Below are 18,484 nucleotides of genomic sequence, written 5' to 3'. Positions count from 1 at the left end.
GGGGCGGATTTGGCCAAAATTTTAATTAGGCCACATTTCAAGGAGAACAGCTTTATTTCAACTGCTAGCGGAAGAACCTAGAACCCAGACTGCCAGGGGTGTCCTGTTTCATCTTGTTTCTCCACAATCAGAGGAGGAGAGTGGCTCCAGGCATGGAGCCAGGACATCTGGCCTCATGGCAGAGGTGGCAGGAGAGGACACACACACCATCCACAGTGTCCTGCCATCAGCTTCCACATGGGCCTGAGGCCGTACTCCTCTTCCTTAGAGCAGGAGTCCTGATGCCAGTAGTTTCCTGCAGGAGCCTGCTGTCCCCAGGCAGATGTTTTGTTTTGCAAACATTACACAGGACTCTAATGTGCTCATTTATAATCCACTGAACATCCTAATGGAAATGGATTTGTTTATTAAAATACATAATCTGAAATGATTTGGACAGCATCACATGAGCTTTTAACCTTGGGTTAGCACTCAAGGGTTACAATAACAATGCTTCCAGCAACTTCTATTTCAATAGCACATCAGAGTTTCAAAATACTCGTACATATACAGAATCTCAAATGATTCTAAAAATAGAGCCCTTAGGTAATGACTATTTGGAAACCAAACAACACAATCAAAACACTGCTTTGTGGGTATTTATATTACAAGTTGATATTTGAAATGCCTAGATTTTTCTTAAGCTCTCATAATTGGTTATTTTTTCCAGGGGTAAGTGAGGTAGACTAGAAGAATTAATAAATGCCTTTGGAATGAATTTGCCTTGGCTTTTCTCAGTCCTTTGTGGAGGAAACCTTGGTGAAGGCTTGTTGCTAAATCAGCTGCATATATATTTTTTAAATGCTTTTTATTACTTACAAAAATGGAAGGAAGAAGAGTGGCTATTGTTTCTTTTGTGCACATCTTTTTCTGAAGAGGGATATTTCTCAGAAGACTTTTTAAACAACATGTCATTGGACTCCCAGCTGGAATGATTTAATTGCTTTTAGATTCACACCGGGGGCATGTTGTGTAAGGGCCAAAAAGCAATCATTTGGACGAGTTTATCACATTTCTGCTCTGTGGTTGCCTTTGAGGGGGCATCGAGCCCTCTCTTTGTCTGGGGTGGTTTGGGGGGCGTCGTACATCAGGGTCAGGAGCTTGCCATAGCCCTGCTATGTTCAGCGGGGACAAAAACTCCCTAACAGACAAATGCTTTTTTTCCCCCCCCCCTCCCAATCGCAGTTCTCATGTGATACCCTTTTTACCTCTTTTTAACCTCTGGTAGCTCCATTTTTCCTGTTGAGGCAAGTGACTATTCCAAAAGGTTGGAATATGGGATATGAGTTTTGTTTTGTTTTGTTTTTAGAGCAGTAATGCATGTGGAAACCAATTATGCAATGTATGTTTCTAACCACCCCCTTTACACATTTAGGGCAGTGTTCCTTAGTGGCCATTTGGTAGAATGGTTCAGAGCATCGTGATTCCAGCACTGACACACTTATGGCTGCAACCTTAGGATGTTTCTGTTTTACTTTTCTTATCTCTAAAGAAGAGATGATAGGTTTTGGTAAGAACTAAATGAATTGATATATGTTACAGCAGTTAATGTTGGAAACTGCCGTGTTGCATGTTATTAACGTAATGTGATTGAAAAGATCTGGTGCCGGGAACAACCTTATAATTGCTGAGAAAACCCGAGAAACTTTATGTATCTCAAATGCCTGGGACACGATAAGGACTGTCAAAGAGTCAACTATTACCCTTGAGTGTTGTGACTTTATCAACCTCACCAGAACTGTGTTGTGAGCTGTTTCTGTGTGGTAGAAGGTCTTGGTAATTCCTGTGTCAGGATTATCATTCTTTCTCTGTTTCTTCTTGCTTTGCTAAAGTATTTGTTCCACTGGCCACGTAGGGTCTTAGGGGGATATAGGTACACCCTTCGGGACAGCTGGCCCATGCCCTGTGCGTTCAGTGTTGGGGGATGCATAGCCCCGTCTTTGTAATTCTTTCTGTGACAGGCAGCTAGAAGATGGTGTACCTGGTGGTGGAAGAGAAGCTCCTGGCTCTGATACCTCTTTCTAGCCTTGTGTCTGGCTGGTTATTTAGCCTCTTTAAGCTTTAGTTTTCCTCCTTTGTAAAATTATATTATTAATACCTGACTCAAAATGCTGCTTGGTGTTGTCGGGGAGGACATGTGAGGGTGGGGGCACTACTCTTAGGTATGGATGCAGAACCCACAGATAGAGAGGGCTGACTGTATTTAGTTTTTTCGTGCTAATGTTTTTTTTTTTTTTTGAGACGGAGTCTCGCTCTGTCACCCAGGCTGGAGTGCTGTGGCCGGATCTCAGCTCACTGCAAGCTCCGCCCCCCCAGGTTCACGCCATTCTCCTGCCTCAGCCTCCCGGGTAGCTGGGACTACAGGCGCCGCCAAGTCGCCCGGCTAGTTTTTTGTAGTTTTTAGTAGAGACGGGTTTCACCATGTTAGCCAGGATGGTCTCGATCTCCTGACCTCGTGATCCGCCCGTCTCGGGCTCCCAAAGTGCTGGGATTACAGGCTTGAGCCACCGCGCCCGGCCCGTGCTAATGTTTTTACTTTGAAAACGACTAAGTTGCCTATGACTGGTATAATCAATTGTGTCAATGGGATGCATTCTGATCTAACTTGCATGTGCATATTCAAGGGTGTTTCTCTCTCAGTGTGTAGTAAACAGTCACAGATTCCTTCCTCAAATCCAAAGGTGAGCCAGAATTCTTATCACTGACTTCAGATGTGGTTGGCCTGTTATAAATCCTTATTTTTGGAATTTAAGTGTTTTGTTTTTGTTTTGAGACAGAGTCTGGCTCTTGTCACCCAGGCTGAAGTGCAGTGGCGCGATCTCAGCTTGTTGCAATCTCCGCCTCCCGGGTTCAAGTGATTCTCCTCCTCAGCCTCCTGAGTAGCTGGGATTACAAGTGCCCACCACCACGCCCGGCTAATTTTTGTACTTTTAGTAGAGACCGGGTTTTTACCATGTTGGCCAGGTGGCTCTCCTAAGCTCAGGTGATCCGCCTGCCTCCGCCTCCCAAAGTGTTGAGATTACAGGCATGAGCCACCGTGCCTGGCCGGATTTAGGGTTTTATGAAACCCAAAACTGCAGAAACATTTTATTCGTTTGTTCTTTAGGAGTTAACACTGTCCTTTTCTGAGTGTAACCTGCAGTTCTGTGCTCTTTCCTTCATTCTTGTCAGTGATAAAGCATGAGACCCTTGCAGACCAACTGCCCATTGCCCCATAAGGCCGTTTGTCCAGATGTTCCTCCCTTGCCGTTAACACTAACATTTTAGAGCGGCTGATGCCCACACAGGCCGTGGGGCTAGTAATCATCAGGTCTGCCGTCCTTTCCTCAGTGCCTTTGGGGGCCAAGAGGGCCAAGAAGCCATTTTTCAATGACAAAAACCATTCATCCTGATTTATGGTCTTTCTGTTGTCCTGACCTTTATAGTCTTATAAAGATCTTATGGCCTTTTAATCTTTAGCGTCGTATGTTAGCAGGAACGTATGTAAGAAATTTGCGTAAAGGGCAGTTATATCCAAGTCTGTTATTTTATCATTGCACATAATGCATTCACACTTGTAGATCGTGAGGAGAGTGGCAACCAAGTGGTAATTGGTGGGAAAAATATTACAGAATTTAAGTTCTTCTGTAGAAAAGGAAGAAGATGTGATTGGCTTTAAACATTCTGTTTCCAGGTTTCTGTTATAATTGTGATCAAAGTGAAAGAGATTTCACTGTGTGAAAGTTCCAGAAGGGTTTTACAAAGCCTGTAAACCAGTAGAATTTGCTTATGATACTGGAGTTTCGGAGTCCAGAGCCAGCTGAAGGTTCCGTCTCTTGCATCCCAGGTTGACGTTTGTTCCCTGTGCGAGTGAGCAGCTGGCTGGAGGCGAGGTGATAATGGGGCTTTTGCTCACCTAAGCTGCGTTCTTGCAGCTTTCCCTAGTTTTCCGTGGATGCTGTAGCTAAGTTAGTGTGCTGTTTTGGCCCAGGGCAAACCGGGTTACAGCACTCATACATGCTACATTAAAATCCATTTGAACTGTTGGCACAGGTTGGCAGACATTCCATTGTTTTCAGACAATAGTGACTCAAAGTTGAACTGGCTCCAGGGAGCAAGTGTGGCTTTTGTACAGTAACAGGGATTTAATGCCAGCCAATCGATGGAGTCTGTGTCTTGCCCAAGTGAGGGATGCCTTGTAATGACATGAAGGGTACATTTAAATATCTGGCTTGAGATCAGAAACTTGCGGTGGGTCTCTTTTTCCCTTGCTTAACACATTTCTTCTTTATTTACAGTGACTCTCTCTCTATTTTTTTTTTTTTTTTTTTTTTGCCCCTTTCGTTTGTTTTGGGGTGTGGACAGGAAGAAGGTATTTTAATTTGGGGGTTAATTAGGTCCCATCTTCAGGGTCTTCTGTTCATTCTTTGCCTTTGTTGCCTTGCTAGCAGATGTTTCGGCTGACTTTCTGTAATGGTGCTTGTCTAGGTTTTTCTCTTTCAAAGAGGTTAGGCCTTCTGAACTGTATTATTTCAGGTCATACATTGCATAATCCCAGGATATCTTATAACTTTTGCTGGATGCCAAGTAAGGACTCCTGTTACATACACATCTAATAATCTAATAATACACATCAGGATTCCCTCTTGTGTTTGGATGAGGTGCCTTTATTAGCATGGGTAATTGGCAAGATAGGGGCATCTGGTTCTGGGTGGTGCTTGGAGACAGGTAAAAGTAGAAGGCCAGCTTTGTCAGCTTTCTCTAAAAATTATTTTTTTTCACATGTGGATCTTTGCCATTGCAGCAAGTGCTTTCGAAAAGATCATCCTTCTTATATTTGCATAACTCCTTTCTCTGAAGAACGCAAAGCACTTATATACTTTATTCAAAATACTTCAGCAAGTCCTGGAGGGCGAATAAGAGGAAGCAGCCAGCTGGTCTATATTTCAGGGAATTGAGGCCCAAATGGGGATGGTGAGCAGAACTAGAAATCAAAATTAAGAGTGTGCATGGAGTGAGGGTATTAAAAACCTTGCGATCAGTTTTTCAGACCTTCCTTGAGGGTCTCTTCCAGGAAACTCGTGTCAGCTTCTAAATATGTGAACAACGCTTTTGGGGAGAGTTGTTTAGGACAAGCTCCCTGGAGGTATAGATGTGAATTCCCCTAGGAAAGTGTAGCTCTCTACCTTTCAAATTGTTACATGATTGCTGTTAAATATGTTTCTGAAGTAACTTCTTTTGCCCATATCTTTTTCATCCCTCACTGGGAGCAAATCTTACCTTCTCAGGGATGAGGTGACCCTAAATCGAAATAACAGCCTTTGGATTTAAAGATTTTGCCTGCCGTGGTATGAAAACACTTTTCTATAGGCCGTTTAACTTTCAGAGTATGTGTATACAAATCAATATATTTGCCTGTGTTCATTAATGTAAAGCTATTTGTATCTGAGTACAATACAATTTCCTAATATGGTTCACAGTGATGAATGCTTTTTTTCTCTCCTTAAAGAAACTAGTCCAATTATTTCTTTTAATTGGGGACAGTGTGTGGAGGACTTCTATACATCGAACTTTCTGTCTTTTTCTCTCTTATGTTCACAGGGTTTAATCTTTCCCTGTGAGAGTGAATATTTTTTTTCCTTTCCTCTTCTCTCCCTTTCTCAAATCTTACAAATTAAGACAAAAGATAATTACTTGGAGGAGTAAAACTGGCAGGTTCCCACGACACTTAAAATTAATGAGCTGTTGAGTACAAAATATACCTTGTCTTTGGCTCTGTCAGTGTTGCCCAGTCCTCCCCCTGCCCCCTTTACTTCCCGTTTAACACATGATTTGACTTTCTGGCTATGTTTGCCATTTGGGTATATCGCTGCTCTAAAACAGCATGATGGTTACAAAAAGTGGGTTTACTTGAAAACGTTCTCTTTGTTTGCAAATCAAAGTTAATTTGATTCAGTTTTTAATTTCTGTATGTTTGAAAACTCTTCCGTTTCCAGATATCTTATCAAAATATTGTTTAGTAGAGTACCTTGCTGAAGTCCTCAGGGCAGCCAGTTTGGTTCCTTATGTTAATTTCACCTGCTTCCCTCACCCCTCCGGTTCCCCTTTCCTAAAATCCTAGTACTCACTGCTTTGCTATCCATAGTATTTTCCTGAGCAGGAGGTTTTGTGACCTCAAAATAACAACCAAAGAGTTGTGCATCTCGTTTCAGGTACGGATACTGCAAAGAAGGATCTGTTTTTTTCAGATCAGAAAGATACTGCTGGCTAACCACTGTTACACTCTTCAAGTGTCTGTGAAAGTCCCAGCTTAGCAACTGGCCTTGCCCTGCCAAGTGATGTATCACTGTAATGAAAAATAATCATTGTCCAACACTAAAAACTTATTAAGAGTTACATTATTTGACCCTTTTGTTAATCTCGTTAGGATACAGCCATATTATGATTGCTTCTGTATTCATCTCTTGAGTGTTGCAGTACATAGTTGGGTTGATGTATATGAAGAAAATCAGCTTGGGATAGACATGTATGTACATGGGAAACGGCCTTCGTAGATGATTTCAGTACTTGATAGGATAGCAGGCTCTACAAGTGGTAGTTTCCTACAGGTCAGTTGCTCTGGGAATCTGTACCTGTATCAGTGAACTTTCATACTGTTAGATTAATATCCATTGGTTTGTCTTTTTCTTTGAATGGACCTTTAACCCATGCGCTGTTTTCTAGCATATCCTGTGTTGTTCATTTGAAAATAATGGTTCACTGAGTTCTTATTAGCATCTTTGGTAATGAACAAGGGTACATCATCAAAGAATCTCTGTCAAACTCATGATGGCAGATACTGGTTTTCTGAAGTTCTAATTTTTGCCTGAAAGCATGAATTCTGTCATTGGCAGCAATGACTGTTAGTTACTTTCCTTGAATAGACAGGCTTGCTTTTTGAAAAAACCTAGTAACTAAGTAAAAACTACAGATAATGAAGTCCCAAGAACTATAGTGCGTTGGTCCTTCTTGAAGTAAAAATAACATCCTATGAAAAAAAGGGGCTAGCCCAAAAACTTATACAGTCACACAAGTGCTTTTCCCTAGAGATGATCATTGTATTTCTGTATATAGGAGAAGTGCTTTATGTGTAATAGCATGTCACACAAGGTCTGTGTGTGCAGGGGCCATGATTCAGTCATACTGACTGTTTGTATGACTTTATCAAGGTCATTCTTAAGTGAAACTGGCTCTCTTTTTTAACTGCTACTAATCCATGGTAGCAGGGATGAAATGCATATTAGATTAGTGTACAGTAGTTTGGTGCCATTGCCTTTGTTTATGCTAAGGTACCGGTGATTTCACCCGTATTTTGAAAATATATTTTGTTGAGATATAATTCACACATCATAGAATATACCCATTAGCCGGGCGCGGTGGCTCAAGCCTGTAATCCCAGCACTTTGGGAGGCCGAGACGGGCGGATCACAAGGTCAGGAGATCGAGACCATCCTGGCTAACCCGGTGAAACCCCGTCTCTACTAAAAAATATAAAAAACTAGCCGGGCGAGGTGGCGGGCGCTTGTAGTCCCAGCTACTCGGGAGGCTGAGGCAGGAGAATGGCGTAAACCCGGGAGGCAGAGCTTGCAGTGAGCTGAGATCCGGCCACTGCACTCCAGCCTGGGCGACAGAGCGAGACTCCGTCTCAAAAAAAAAAAAAAAAAAAAAAAAAAAAGAATATACCCATTAAATGTACTGTAGCATGTATCAGTACTTGATTTCCTTTTTATGGCTAATACTTCATTGTATAGATATACCACTTTATGTTTATCTAAATAAGTATCAGTTGGATCTTTGGGGATTTCCCCCAATTTTTAACAGTAATAATTCTGCTATGAATATTTGTGTGCAAGTTTTTATGTGGACGTATTTTTTATTTCCCTTGTGTACCTTCCTGGAAATGGAATGGTGGGTCATATGGAAACTCCTATGTTTCACCTTTTGTGGAACTATCTGAAAAGGAGAAACCATTTTGCATTTCTGCCAGTAGTGTTTGAGGCTTACAGTGTCTCCACATCCTTGCAATCAGTCATCATTATCCATCTTTACGGTATGATAATCATCCTAGTCGATAGAAAGTGGTGTATCTCATTGTAGTTTTGATTTGCATTTCCCTGATAGTTAACCTACTATTTTTCGTGCCATCAGATGTCTCCCCACTGTAAAGGCAAATAATGTCTTTGTATTATTATGAAATAGTTTCGACCCAGCAGATCTCCTGCAAGGGTTTGTAGGTCCACTTAAAGGGTCTATAAATCTCCGTTTGAAATCCACTGATCTGGCCACACGTCACCGGTGGAAAAGTGGGAGGTGTGTTCAGTGTTGTTCTCCTTTGAGATCCACGGATCTGGCCACGCATCACCGGGAGGTGTGTTCAGTGTTGTATTTCTTTTTGCTCAGGCAGGTGATTCACTGCTCCTCTTTTTCCCTTGAAAATGACACTGGCAAGTGTTAGGAGGCACCTGGCTGCGCTGGACTTTGTCCCCAGACTCTGATTCATGGTCTGGCATGGGTCGGAGATGTAACAGGCATGGTCAGTGTGGACTAGTTAATGACCCAGAGGAGTAGGAGGTTGTATTGGGTCTTACTGAGACCAGCGTTTGTCTGCATTGAAGGCCTTCTTTATATTCTGCAGGGAGGGATATGAGGCAATTGAGATTTGCCCACAATCTGATTGTGCAGTAACCTGAGATGGCGCTTTTAAACATGCAGTAATAATGTCTCCCAAATACTGTGTACCTACTGAACCCCAGACATTGTGGTAGATGTTCTACCTACAGGAACATCTGCTATCCCCAGTCTGTAAATGGGAAAACTGAGGATTAGATAACTTGCCCAGCTGCAAACAAGAGAACTGGGAATGAGCTGCAGATATTGTTTTGAAGGGTGGCAAACCCATACAATAATATTTTGTTAACTGAATAAAGAGAAGTAATTACAGAACTGGTGCTTCTTCGTAGCAGGCCTCACCATGAGACATGTCTTAATGGCAGGAGAAAGCACAGAGAAGTATGGAGGAGTATTGGAGATTTAATTAAAAAAAAAAAAAAAAAAAAAAAAAACAGCTACTTCCTATGCTATATTTTAATAAGCTGTGTTCACTGCTTTAGAAAATTGGTGAACAGTCAAGAATTGCCTAGATTCATGTTCCCTTGGCTTGATTTTTAATCACATTGAAGTATGACTTCTTACGGATGTTGCTTTTAATTTGTCTTGAAAGCTAGCACAGATACTGCCAGCTTGGGCATGATTGATGGTTTCTGACAATGGGTAGTTACTTAGACTTAGAATAAATGCCAACCATTTGAAACTCTCCATTTTCTCTGTAACTGAGAGTATCCAGTAGAATCTTGTACAACATCGCATTGTATCCCATATTTTGACGTGGCCTGGTCTTTCCTTCAGTATTTTAAAATCTATTCATCACTGGTGCTGGAAGGAACTTTGAGATAAAGGTTCGCAACCGATAATCCAGATAGGGAAAATGGGAAATCTCCATCTTATACCATGACAATTGGACTAAAGAATTAAATCCAAGCAGTTTAATTAGAAAATAATTAGAAGAAAACTTAGAAGATTATCTTACCATTTGAAAGCATGGGTGGTGGAATGAAGAAATGTTGATGAAACGGTGCGTGCAAAGTTGGTTCGAGGGGAGGGAGAAAATCTGGAGATCTGGACAGCCTTGTGACTAGTCACTAATAATGTAGTGTATACTCAAAAGATGCCTATCTTAAATATTCTTAGCACAAAAGTATGTAAGGGGATTGGATATGGTAATTAGCTTGATATAATCACTTTATACATCTATTAAAAGGTCATATACTGTAAGCATACCATTTTAATTGTTATACTTTAATAAAACTGGGAGAAAATGTACAGAAGCATACGTTAAGCATTAAAGTAAGAAACTGAAATTTGTTAGCAGATTTGGCACCACCGCAAATGGAAAAGTAAATGGCAACAGAGAATGATATTTGCAGTTTATAGGGCATTAATGTAATTTAAAGGACTCCTAAAATTCAATGTGAGATTGAATGTTGGGGAAAAGGGAGTCTTCAAAAAGGACAGATAGGTAAGATGTTTTTCAGCTGTGTAGAGGAGGAAAGATTTGATTTCTCCTTCTGTAAGCCAATAGGAAGAGATTTACAGTTCAAAGGAGGAACAGTTTTCACTTTCATCTGCTGCTGTGGGCGTGGGGGAATTCTGCCTGAAGTTCTGCAAGTCCTGGTTGGGGTGGGGATGGCCTGGAGTTGCTCCAGTGGATGCCGGATGGATGAGTGGACACAGTAACCTTTTGAAAACTCCCTCCGGCAGGATGATGGCTAAAAGATCACTATAGCTTCCCCTTGCTGATCTGCGTAAAGCAACCCAGGAACAGGGTTTGCTTCCTCCTTCCCTGAAGAAACAGGCCCTGTTTGGACTGTTTGTGGGGAGACGAGGCCTGTGGGTTCCAGAGAAATGGATGTGAAAGGCTTGTTTATTCCATGGGGAGGGGCGGTAAAGCAGAAGGATAAACCCATAACATTGGTATTTCTGATTTTCTGTAGAAACCCCGAGCATCCCTGTTCTCTTTTTGAAGTCTTTGCCTCGTGTGTAGGAAGCACCATAACACTGGAAATTCTCACTTGTAGCCACCAGGGGTTTGGGGAGGAATGGGGTGGGCTTGGGAGGCAGGCTGACTTCATGTGCCAGGGATAGGTGGCATGGCCTGTGCCAGGCGCTTACCCCCTCCATCTGTAAGTGTCCTGTCCAGTAGGGTTGTTCTGAGGATTCAGAGGCTCAGTGTACTTCAGGGCTTTAGCATAGTTCCCCTGGCTTATAGGAAGCACTTAAGAAATATTAGCTATTAGCTTTTATTGCTGTTTTTGAATTTAGGAATAGAAAATGGATCTGGCTCAAAGCTCCATCACCCCTTTCTTCATCTGTGTTGTCACTGATAGGTCAGATAAAGCAGCTCCGCCCCCAACCCATGCATGTCAGTAGCTCTCTGGCCTCAAAAAATGCATCTCTTTTAAATCTGAGAATAGACTTTTTTCTTTTCTTTTCTCTTTTCTTTTCTTTTCTTTCCTTCCTCCCTTCCCTCCCTCCCTCCCTCCCTTCCCTCTCTTCCTTCCCTCTCTTCCCTTTCTCCCTCCTTCCCTTCCCTCTCTTCCTTCCCTTTGTCACTCTGTCGCCCAGGCTGGAGTGCAGTGCTGTGATCTAAGCTCACTGCAAGCTCCGTCTCCCGGGTTCACACCATTCTCCTGCCTCAGGTGCCCGCCACCATGCCTGGCTATATATATTTATATTTTGTATTTTTGTAGAGATGGGGTTTCACCGTGTTAGCCAGGGTGGTCTCAGTCTCCTGACCTCGTGATCCACCTGCTTCGGCCTCCCAAAGTGCTGGGGTTATAGGCGTGAGCCACGGCACCCGGCTGAGAATATACTTCCTTATTCTGGATCCCCTGTCTTTATATTCCAGGTGGTCATGTTCTTGGAATGAGACTGTGTTAAAAGTTCTTTTTCGTAAGGTATGAGGTTGATACTTTGAGGGGTCCTGGAGTTTTCTTGTAGGGAGTTTTTAAAGAGTGGATTTTTCCATTGTTTTAGCTAAAGCACAAAATCTTAATGGTTAGGATTTTAAATTTAATTTTGTCTCTTGATGTTTAGGCTTCTTCCCATCTGCATTCAGGTGCTGGCTGTTTTTTTTTTTTTTTTTTGGGAGAACGTCTGACATTTGATGGTTGATTATTTTTGACTTCAGGGAGTAGAGGTGTATTAGTCCATTCTCACATTGCCATAAAGATAGCACCTGAGACTGGGTAATTTAAAAAGGAAAGAGGTTAAATGAACTCACAGGCTGGGGAGGTCTCAGGAAACTTACAGTCATTGGGGACAGCAAAGGGGAAATAAAGCACATCTTACGTGGCAGCAGGAATAAATAGAGCGTGAGGTGGGAAACACTTTTAATCCATCAAATCTCATGAGAATGCACTTGCTATCGTGAGAACAGCGTGGGGAAAACTGCCTCCATGATCCAGCTACCTCCTGCCAGGTCCCTCCGTCACACATGGGGATTACAGCTGGACATGAGATTTGGGTGGGGACACAGAGCCAAACCATATCAGTAGTTTGTGTGGTAGTGTTCAAGGTAGTTACTTTTTTCTTGTTTTCTCCTTCCTTTCTAGTTTTCAATGGTTCCAGCAGGTCAACACGGGAGAAGGAACCTGTTCAAAAACACAAAAGCAAAGAGGCCACTCCCGCGAAGGAGAAGCACAGCGACCACCGGGCTGACAGCCGCCGGGAGCAGGCTTCAGCGCACCACCCCGCAGCGGCCCCCTCCACGGGTTCCTCAGCCAAGGGGCCCGCTGCCAACCATCACCACCCCCCTCTGCATCGGTCGGCTCAGGACTTACGGAAACAGGTAAAGTCCGGCAGGGGTGCCCGCATGTGTGCCAGACCCCAGTTTCCCACTTCACTTCACCAAGCTCAAAATTCATCTTCAGAGGGCTCAAGAAGCAGGAAGTGATGCTCAGAAGCAAGATAGGGAGAGACAGAGCACACCTTTGCATGGGCTGCAGGCGCCTGCACCTTTTGTTCTGTGAAGATCCGTCAGTTGGATTTGCATTCATCCCTGGGTGCCAATGCATTCACCAACTGCATTCACCCAGAAAGGGAACTCACTTCCTTACTTAAGCCTTCTCCCACCCACCCACCCTGGGCTCCAGATGAGCGGTAGAGTGGCAGGGAACATGTTTTTCTCAGGGTAGGTTTTGAAATAGGCCTGCAAGTGGCATAGTTCTGTTAGTGGATGATCTTGGTCTACTTTTCTGTTCTTTTTGATGTGACAAGTTAACATTTCACCACCTGGCCTTTGAAGCAGAATATGTGCATGTTGTGTGCACTGCCGAGCAGTCTGTGGAATTGGGTGTGGGTGGGTGGCACCTCTTCCACTGAAGGCATTTGAGTCCCAGGCCGTAGCATCCACAGAGTGCAGGTAGATGCCACCCTGACCACCTCTTGCCCCTGCCTGTCCCGCCCTGCCCCCCCCCTGCCCCCTGGCCCCCAAGAGGACTACAGATAATGCCAGTCCTGGTCAGGCAGTTTTGAAGAATCCCTCAGGGCTCGGCCATTATTGCTGTCCAGATGTTCCCATTCCTGGATACTGATTTCTCACAACCCTGGGGATGGGTAGTGGGGATAGAGGCAGGTTCCTGCATGCACACAGCTGAGGGCTTGTCCCCCAGACAGGTGGCATTTCACTGATTCCTGGTGCTCCTGTTCCCCACTCCCTTTTAACATCCGCTGAGTCATGGGATCATTGACGAGCTTTCCTCACAGAGTTAGACATACAGTGTTAAAATCTTCCCCAGAAAAACTGGAGGCTGTGATCCTTAAAGTAGCTTCAGAGGAAGTTGTAGAGGGGACAGAAGGGATTTCCTGGCTGGCCGTGTTGCAGAGTGACTAACATGGTCATTGTGTACATGGTTATTGTGGTGTGAACATACTCGACTTCATCTTGTGGTGGAGGTGGTCTTTCTCATTCTTGGTGATGTTGTGGATATTTCTCTCTGAATGTGAACATGTGACTGTAGTCACACACAGGCAGACAGGTATGCGTGCATGTGCACGTGAACCTTTACCTCGCAAATAGTATGCAGTTGGTGGGGAGGTGGGCATGGCAAGAATCATCACCACATTGATGTTTTCACAGTCCACACACACCTAGCACGTATTAATCACTGGCCACTGTTGCCAAAACAGACCTCAGTTTTCTCAGAGGCAACAGCCACGGTGTGGAATTGGGCCACATCATGCGCTCACCTGGCGTCTCTCAACCATTGGACCCCTGATTGTCAGCACTGGAGGCACAAAGCCCAGGGATGCACCGAGCTTTGGTCCTGGGTCTGTGATTCTTCACTCCTATCCTGTTCCTAATGCTGTTGGTCTGATGGAGACGTGTACAGAACTCTCCAACCTAAGGTTTTTGCTCGTGAAAGAGAACAGAATTAGAAGCAACCCAGAGAGAAAGACAGTGATTACACCATGTGACTGACTGCATCCTGTTTTCCCAGGATCCTAGAGTAGGGTTAAGTTGATTGATTGTTTTTATCTTCTATTCATCCCACTTTGCTTTTTTGAGTTTTTTGAGTTTACTTGTGGTAAAATTCTAATGGGCCACATCAGAACTTGAGGCCATATCCAGGTGAGCTTCCAGATCTTGCCTTTCTGCCCCGAGAACCCATCCTCGGGATGGCGAGGCAGGAATGAAGGGTGGCAGAGGACCTGAGTCATGTACATGTGACTGTTCACGTTCTCATGCACGGACAGACATGGGTGCACACACCCTCTTGCGCGGTCACGAACGGGGATGCGTGGGATACGCCTGTCGTCTCAGCTGGTCAGAGCTCACTCTCAGCACTTGCCCTTCATTCAGTTCAAGGTTTCCCTTTGTAAGGGGATGAGAGGAATTAGCACAGTTGGACAGCGTAAAGAGCTGAGGAGGAACAGCAAGTACCGCCTTAGCCTGGGATGGCCTTGCCTGCCGCCGTGCTCCATGGCACGTGCACGTTCATGTGACCTGTTCCCTGTGCAGGATCTGAGGTGCAGGAAAGAGGTCCTGGGGTGCCCCTCACACAGCAGGCCTCTGTCCTCTGAGTTAGTGCGGGAATCTCAGCTGCTTCCAGGGTTCAGGGTAGAGTCCTTGCAGGTAGCGCCATATGCTCATGTAGGGCAGGGATCCTCTCCTGTCACCCTTTCCCCACTTTCTCCCTCTTCCCTCTCCTCCTGCCTCCCTGTTCCAGTCTAACCAGCCCAGATGGATGATCCATGGCTCCAGATTCTAATTTGGCTGTGACTGTGACCTTCAATGAGTCTTGAGATGTGATATTTAACCTTCCTGGGCCCTGTTATTCCTTTGGAGCCAGTCTTACCAACTCCTTGCACAGGGACATTGTGAGAAATAAAAGGAAAATTTTCAAACCCCAGATCCTATTAGTTAAATACTCTGAAAATAAGATCAATAAAAGCAAATTGTAGATTCCCTTGTGACTGCTTCATGCAAATGATTAGACTGTGACCTTTCATCTTTTCAACTGCATGAAAGATGTGGGCCCAGAGGATACTCTGATCTTTCATTTCAAATATGATATTTAGGGTTTTTTTTTGGTTATTGTTCAGCTTAAAAGCATAAATGAGATTGTGTATGAAATGTGGAGGGTTATAATTTTTAGGGGGTGCTGCTGAGAATTCTGTCCCTTTGCCCTGCTTGCTCTAATGAACTGTGTGGGGGCACACACCTGTCTGCCGAGTGTAAAACCACTTTCCTTCCTGCATACTGGGTAATGCTGTCTGATAGTGTGTGCAATGTATGGAGTCCCTAGAACCCGAGAGTTAGAACACACCAGTGCATACTTCACCTACACCTTTTTCTTGGTGAGAGGGCTCTGACCAACCGTTTACTCTCGATAATACCAAACGAGCTGTCTTTGTCATGGAATGCATGTGCCTGTAAAACATTGCAGTTGTCAAGAGGCTGGGATTGCCCCTGGGTAATAATGTGGTTGTCTGGTAAAGGGTCTCACCAAGGAGCAAATGGTGTTTTTCTGTTGCTTTCCTGCAGTAGTACATCTGCTTACATGCGGTGACAGAAAGTAACAAGTTTAGGATGGTGCAACAAACGAGCTTTATTCCTAGCAAGGGTTTTGAAGTATTAGTTTTCCAAGAGAGTCATGAGCAGGTTTTGTACTTGTGTAGAAATCTGTGTGGTTTTAAGCCAGGATATTGCACCAGATGTGGCCACATGTGATTCTCATTTCTTATGCTGAGGCTGAGTGTGAGAAGAAAATGATCAACTGGCTCATCCCGCAGGTTTTGCAGGACCTTACACTGAGCTAGGCCACTGTCACTGAAGAGGTTTTCATATGAAAATGGACAGGCCTTGCAGAAAAGTCCTGCCCTGGTAAGATTCAGAGAGGGCCAAGGAATTGAGAATATTCTTTTAAAGTTCTGGAAAATACGACTGTTAAGAAGGAAACCTAGAAAATCGTATTAGTTTTAAAAAATGTTTAAAGTTTTCTTCTCATGACATCATTTTGTCATTTGAACTGCACTTGCTGGTGGTGTGGTATTTGTGACTCAGTTACATTGCCTTCAATGGGAGGAGAAGTTATAGGTACATCTAGATTTCCTCGTAGAACCCAGGCATCTCTTTAGAGTATATTCCCCTTGGCCTTGGATAGAAGGCTCCTGCCCACGTGCTGCTGCGGTCAGTGTTGAGCTCCTCGCTTTCCACAAGTCACTGTCTGTCCAGTGCATTTCAATTCTGTTTAGGCTCTTTCTTTTTGATTCAAGTTTGAAAGTGCAAATGGACTATACCCAGCCACCAACTGTTTCTCTGGGCTCTGGCTCTGTTTTGAAAGGCTGGCAGAGGCCTCGGCTCAACGGCTCCCTCTCGTGGGAAAGAAGAGCATGCCAGTGAATCCGAGGTTGAACTGAGGACAGCATCGTAATCTTGAGCGACTACAACATTTTTGCTTAGTTAACCAAAAACATCGGAGTCATTTCCCATCTTCTGCTCTGCCTTGGAACTGCATGTTTCTCCTTTTCGTCTGTCATCATATTGAGTTGATTTAAATACTGTGTGTGTCGATGGCGAGGTGGAGAAAAACCAGTAAGGATGGAGGGAGGGATTTTATATTCTTAAAGCAGGCGCACGGAGTGTGGACTGGGTACAGGTTTTCAGATGAAATTTCCATTATTAAAAACAAAGGTAGGAACGTTGGATGTCCCAGGCTTTCATATCTCTCACCTTATATCCCTTCTGCAAGAAGAATGAGGTATTGTTGCAAGTACTCATCTGGCTGAATGTAACTTGAAAATGCTCTCAACCTTGCTTGTTAAATTGAAACCGTTCTTTTATGACTACGAGGGGTTGCTCTAATACCTCATGGCCGTGTGCCTGGGATCAAAGATAAAAGCGACGGATGGCTGTGGGTCAAGGAGCACACGCTGCAGACACCTCACTTTCTGCAGAGCTGGGTTGGGGGTAGGGGGCAACGGGCTGAGAAGCCAGAAATCCACAACAGAGCTGAGAGAAGGAGTAGCTTCAAGCGCCGCTCAGCTGAAATGTATTGTCATTCAGTGGAGGGCCCTGCTGTAGCCCACCACAGCGCTAATTCCTCAGTGAGCTCAGATGACTTCTTGTGTCTGCTCTTACGTGGAATCCCTCAGGACGTGCAGCTGTGACCTTCCTTGTAGTGCACTGGCTGCATAACTGGGATTGTGTGGTTTTAATTGATACAGATAGAGGTGGGTGGGGGGAGACCTTCGGTAGCAAGGTAAGACAATGTCTTCCTCCATTCTTTTGTTTTCTTTTGTACTGATTAAGTGTTGGCTCCTTAGAGACAAGTCCAGGCCAAGAAAAGGGGTATCTTTTTGTTAGATTGGTGGGTCCCGGGTTTCCCCACAATGGTGGTGCTGGCTGAGTTGTTGGTTCTAAGTTTTATTTCTCCCTTTTAGGACACATGGAGCAGCTTGAGGGGGCAGACTGCTTCCCGTGTTAGCTTGTCAGCTCCCCTGTGGCCTCTCGTGGTGGGCATAGAACACGGACCCTGGGTGTTGAGGGGGAAGACAACCAGTAACACTTGCCCCTTTCAGTCTTTGTAATTTATTTGTTTGAACTTCGCTGTTCTGTGTTGTGGGTGAGACGCATCTAGTCTTTGAGCTTGTTACATAGGCATGCGTGTGTGATATCTGGGTGGATAATGTTGAAGATAACTGTTATAATAGTAAGAAGGAAAATAGTGCAACTTATTTTCTTATAAAGCAAGTTATTTGAATGTACACCTTACCAATTCAGTATTTAGGTTTTCAGAAAGATGTAAATAAGGTATTCCTTTTGCCATTGAAGATAGTGATATATAGAATTCAGCTGTGTAGAAAATTTACTTCCCTGTAGCATTGCTAGCCATGAACTCAGGTGCCCCCGAGAAGCCAGAATGGATGGAACCAAAGGCCCTACACTCTTATTTCAGATAGAGTATGAGAGACATAGCACTCTGGCATTTGCACGGGGGTGTTAGGGAAGGGCAGGGTCCATGGAACACAGCCATCTGGGGCTTTTAAACACCAATTAGTACAGAATCTAGAGGGAAGGGCTTTATATTATTTTGAAGCTCCCCCAAGGGTTTTAGGGGTGGCAGGTTTGGAAAACACTGAACTAAACCTCAGCAAGTAGTGGTGGCTGACACCTGAACCTCACAGGAGTTGGTTATGTCTGGCACCGTCTGGAGTTTGCCATTTTGACTGGTGATTCCCCATCTGTAGGAAGAGGTGAAGCCGCATCGTGTAGTCAGTCTCCTTAAGGAGACTCTTGTGCTGGGAATAGGGTTGAAACAGACTGCACCCCTACAGGTTAAAAGGAGACTGAGCCAACTGTAGAGGT

General features: G+C 44.2%; 1 protein-coding gene across 4 annotated transcripts in view; it reads left to right on the top strand.

The window, feature by feature from the left end:
• JARID2 (jumonji and AT-rich interaction domain containing 2) overlaps positions 1-18,484 on the top strand; it is a 280,018-nt gene that overhangs the window by 232,425 nt on the left and 29,109 nt on the right. For all 4 annotated transcript variants that reach the window (XM_030929317.1, XM_010376398.2, XM_010376397.2 and 1 more), the window contains one exon: positions 12,228-12,463. In XM_030929317.1, coding sequence (XP_030785177.1) covers positions 12,228-12,463 — 236 coding nt within the window. The remainder of the gene's footprint in view (positions 1-12,227; positions 12,464-18,484) is intronic.

This window comes from Rhinopithecus roxellana, chromosome 4 (genome assembly GCF_007565055.1).
Source record: "Rhinopithecus roxellana isolate Shanxi Qingling chromosome 4, ASM756505v1, whole genome shotgun sequence".
NCBI classification, from domain to species: Eukaryota; Metazoa; Chordata; class Mammalia; order Primates; family Cercopithecidae; genus Rhinopithecus; species Rhinopithecus roxellana.
The sequence above is the reverse complement of the archived record's forward strand: the minus strand, read 5'-3'. Positions and strand labels throughout refer to the sequence as shown.